The 4354-nt window shown below is 39.0% G+C and overlaps 1 protein-coding gene across 5 annotated transcripts in view; it reads left to right on the forward strand.

Annotated features, from left to right (window-relative positions):
• Window positions 1-3782, forward strand: part of micu3a (mitochondrial calcium uptake family, member 3a) — a 40142-nt gene extending 36360 nt beyond the window's left edge. For 3 of the 5 annotated variants that reach the window (XM_005743610.1, XM_013913498.1, XM_013913500.1), the window contains 2 exons: window positions 43-202; window positions 2591-3782. In XM_005743610.1, the coding sequence (XP_005743667.1) occupies window positions 43-202; window positions 2591-2686 (256 nt within the window). In that variant the 3' untranslated portion in view covers window positions 2687-3782. Of the gene's footprint in view, window positions 1-42; window positions 203-2121; window positions 2191-2587 lie in introns of those variants that run through there. The other 2 variants (XM_013913497.1, XM_013913499.1) reach the window with 2 other exon arrangements.
• Window positions 3783-4354: the final 572 nt, after the last annotated feature.

Below are 4354 nucleotides of genomic sequence, written 5' to 3' on the forward strand. Positions count from 1 at the left end.
CTTAGACAAATGATCAAAGTCATTTTTACTTTCTCCCCTGATAGATGAGTTTGCCAGAGCGGTGTATGTGGCCACAGGGCTCAAGCTGACACGTCACCTTGTAAACACCATCTTCAAGATCTTCGATGTCGATCACGATGACCAGCTGTCCTACAAAGAGTTCATTGGTATCATGAAGGACCGGCTGCACAGGGGAGCCAGGGTAAAGAACTTCCTTCTTTTTGAGAAAAAGTGCACTCAGCTCCAACTGAAAAATCTTTGTTTAGAAAAAGTTTGAAGCACAGCCAGTCACCAGGACACGAAAAAGGAACCACTTTTGAGAAATATACCTCCCTTCGCAGAAAGGTCTGAGGTCGAGTGGGCTCCAGAGCACTTACAAAGAGACAGGTTTCTCATTAAGATTTAGGATGTACTCCCACTTGACCAGTTGCCTTATGCTCTGCCTGAGTACTGAGCACCCAAAGGCAGCTATAGTTTGGGAGTTCTATGGCCAGATGTAAACTACAGATGAACTGTACATGTGTAGCATGCCTGAGCCCAACTGAACCGCACATGGGCACATGGGCACATACTCCATTAACACAAACAACCTACAGAACCTAAAAGATCTGCTGCTGAACTTCCAGATACCACGAGGCGCCTTCACAACCTATGACAGCAAAGTGTGTAATAGACACAATGGACTGCTGTGTCCAGTTCACACTTTACCTCTCTAAAGCATGAAATGGAGACGCAAGTTGCAACAAGGGAAGAAAATATATGTAAAGCCATAAAGTCCACAGTGACCAAGAAAGGTATAAAGTACATTCTAAGCTCCCACAATGCCAGAAATTATTAAGCTAAGTGGCTAATTTGCTCATGAATGCATTAGTAATGTCTCTTTAAATGCTTTACTTTGATTATTTTCATGTTGGCCTGAAATGAAATATCTCCCTCTACTGGTACTGCAGCTTACTGCAGCTTCTGCATGCGTGCCCCATTTCACGCTTTGGAGAGGCAAAGTGTGAAATGGACACTGTGGACCGGCGTGTCTATTACACGCTATGCCATGATACCGGGTTGTGTGTACGCCTTGCTTTAGTGGGTCAAAGCTGTTTTGGTAGCACCTAGAGGACCAGAAGAACGGTGTAGTCCAAGCATCTGGGTTCTCAAGTATAAACTCTGACATCCAGCATTACCCAAAAACTTGGTCGAGGTGGAGTTACAATTTCAAAGTTAGCCACATAAACAAATTACAGGGATTTAAAACTATAGGATGTGTTATTTCTTGAGCATTTTAGATTCAAAAAAGAAGAGCTGAAATTTAAAACATGGGAGCTTCTTATTGTCTGTTTCATTATAGAATAACAAATCAGTCTTTACCTTAAATGCAAACTAGCTTTACCTGTGCCAGGATTTAGTGTCACAGAGTAACAAAAAAACAGGAAATCCAAAACTACAATTATTATTGTTATTCAGCTGTTTCTTAAACCTTTTTTGTAGAAGAAGTTCTGCTGGTACAACTAAGCCATCCTTTACTCATGACTGTTTGTGCTCTTCAGTTGCAGTCAAGTAGTTAAGGTAATCAACAGTTACCCAAAACAAAAGAAAAATGCATTTAACATACACACATGATAACAGGGTTAAAAATATTGATGAAAGACTTTTAGTAAGCATCAGGAATGTAACAAAAAAAGCTTAAATGGAAGATAATTTGCAGGCTTGTATGTTGGAAATCACCTATAAGCAATTTGGTGATGCTGTCAGAAAAGGCCATACTGCCCCCCAGTGGTGGATTTTGATGCAATAACACTGCTCAGATCCTTTTTTTCTACAGAGGTTGTCATGTGATAATAAACTTGGCACCACTGTAGGCCTGGATGTTGCACTTTATATGGTCCCATATGTCCCTTTTGATGCTGTCTTGGCCTCACTGTCTTGGCTTTTTAACAGTGTTCTCTTTTGTCCTTACTTTGCTGATGTACCTCTCTCTTCATCTCCTTTCTAACCCATGCTTTTTTCCCTATTGTCATGAATTTACCACACTTATACTTTTGTTTTTCTCACCTTCCATGTGCCCACCACTTTTGCGATTGTTTTCCTGTCTTCCTGCCTCACTCTGGCTGTCTACACACATCTCAGGGCTATAAAGCTGTGGAGCGTGCTACCTCCTTCAGGTCCTGTCTGAAGAAGGAGCTGGCAAGCAGATAAGTATCACTAACAGCTACAGTTCAAGGAGTTTGTTCGTTGTTATTTCTAGAGTTGCAGGTAGTTTCTTGACTTGAATTCAGTCTGGATTATGACTTCTTTTGCGTGTCTGATTCACCTGAACTGTTTAGCCTTATTACAATGTATCTACAGAATGGGTTTTCATATAATTCATAGAGTATACTGTACAATATTTTGTGAACCTGTATGTGTAAGAGTAGGAGCAGTAGGTTGCTGAATATCTTCAGTAATATCTGAGGGCATTTTACTCCACTGTGATACTTTAAAAACTGCCACTGTGTCCCAGTAGTTGCCATATTTTAGTTGACTGTACATTTTGAATAAAGTTTAAAGGTAGTGAGTTGTTGAAGTGAACTGCGTCCGATCGCCCTGTGGTTACCAGGTGAAGGGCAGACAGCACACCTCCTTCTCCAGATGTGTTCGCTCTGAGGCCCGGAGACAGGTGCACCTGTTGTGGAGGAGGTACAAGGAGCCATAGAGAGTGGACGAAATCTGATGGAGCTTCGACGTTAATTAATCAGGAGGAGCCAGTATTTGTGGAGCAGTTCTCCTGTCGACCTTCAGACTGTACATATGTGATTACTGCAAGCATGACCGCACAAAGCCGACTGATTCTCTCTGTGATGATAATAAGTGTCATTCTTTTTTTCTTTTTTTTTTGTTGCCCTGTTTCCAGTCATCCATCCATCCATTGATCTGATGTCAGTTATCCTGGGTATGATTTACATGTAGTTAAATGTTGATTTATTACTATAGAAATTTAATGTCTGTTCTAACGCGATACCTCCACAATGGTGGGAACTTTGTCATTTTGTTTTTTATAATAAGGAGGAGAACTTTTGGTTAACACTGACACCCTGAAATCTATAAGCCCAAAAGTTGCTTTCTTTACTTTAATTATTGCATTTATTAAAACTTGTTTTGTTAGTTCTTAGCGCTACAGCACTGCAATCTATAGGAGCACAAGAATCTTTAAATGAGTTCTAGGGGATTAAAGTAACATCCATATAAAACTGATAACAGTTATACAATATGAAACCTGCATGTTGCTGAAACTATATAATTAATTGAATATGTTGTGGATCTGTAATGTCCTCAACTCATTTATATTATGTTAAGCAGTAGTTCCATCTAACCCCTTACTTTTTGTTGCACGAACAGTATGACTCACACTACTGTTGCAGTTAGGAATGCTTTATTATCTTAATACTACAGCAGGTCTTGGTATGAAAAATGTATTTCAATATTTTTTCAGGGTGAATGTTTTTGCCTCTTTCGTGTTTCCTGGTTTCCTAGTATTCATAAGTAGATGCACACATAGGTGCCTTTGATCCACCCCCCCCCCCCCCTTTTCCAAAGCAATTCACGAGTTTTTGAGCTTTTAATTTCAAATACAAAACTTATGCATTGATGACTACACGTTGTCTTAGCATGACATATGTCTGATAATTGGAACATCAAGTTGAATTGTCTTAATGTATTATAAATTGTTCTGATATTTAAAACGATCATTTAAATGTAACGAGTGCGTTTGTTTAATTAATTTCATGCACGAATAAACTATTTTAAGAAAACACTGTCCCTGAGCATGCGCAACAAAACAAAACGTTAATAACTGGGGAGTCTCCTGGCTATCTGGCTTTATTTTAAAGCTTTTAAAAATTGAGACTGTTTCTTTAAGACAAAGCGAATGTGCTGCTGGACAACATGCTGGTGAGTAGTTTGTTTCAAAGATGATTAAAAATATTTTTATAGAAAGAAAATTGAGATGGAAGCGTGGTGTCTCTGGGTGAAAACATTTATGTTAGCCGATAATTAGCTACAGTCTGTTTAAAATGTAGTTAAAAATACTGTCGACTGAGCCTTTTGTGGCGCACTTTTATTTTAGTTTTCGCCCTTAGTGTGTTGCTTTTAGTTGCAGATGAAACAATTTCACCTAGCTTTTTCAGTTAAAGTTAGGCGTCTGTGATGAAGTCATTCGACGCCTAGTGAGTTTTTCTAGGATGTTGTGTACTAAGGTAACGGAGTTCTTTTTATTTTTATTATTTTAAACAAGAATTAACCGAAATATAAATTTTGGCAGTCTTCTAAACATTGAATATCGCGTGACGATTAAACTCTGTTAGCCAATGAAATGCTGCCCTCG

The sequence above is a fragment of the Pundamilia nyererei genome, unplaced genomic scaffold (assembly GCF_000239375.1).
Source record: "Pundamilia nyererei isolate P.nyererei 1_Seehausen unplaced genomic scaffold, PunNye1.0 scaffold00134, whole genome shotgun sequence".
Taxonomy (NCBI): Eukaryota; Metazoa; Chordata; class Actinopteri; order Cichliformes; family Cichlidae; genus Pundamilia; species Pundamilia nyererei.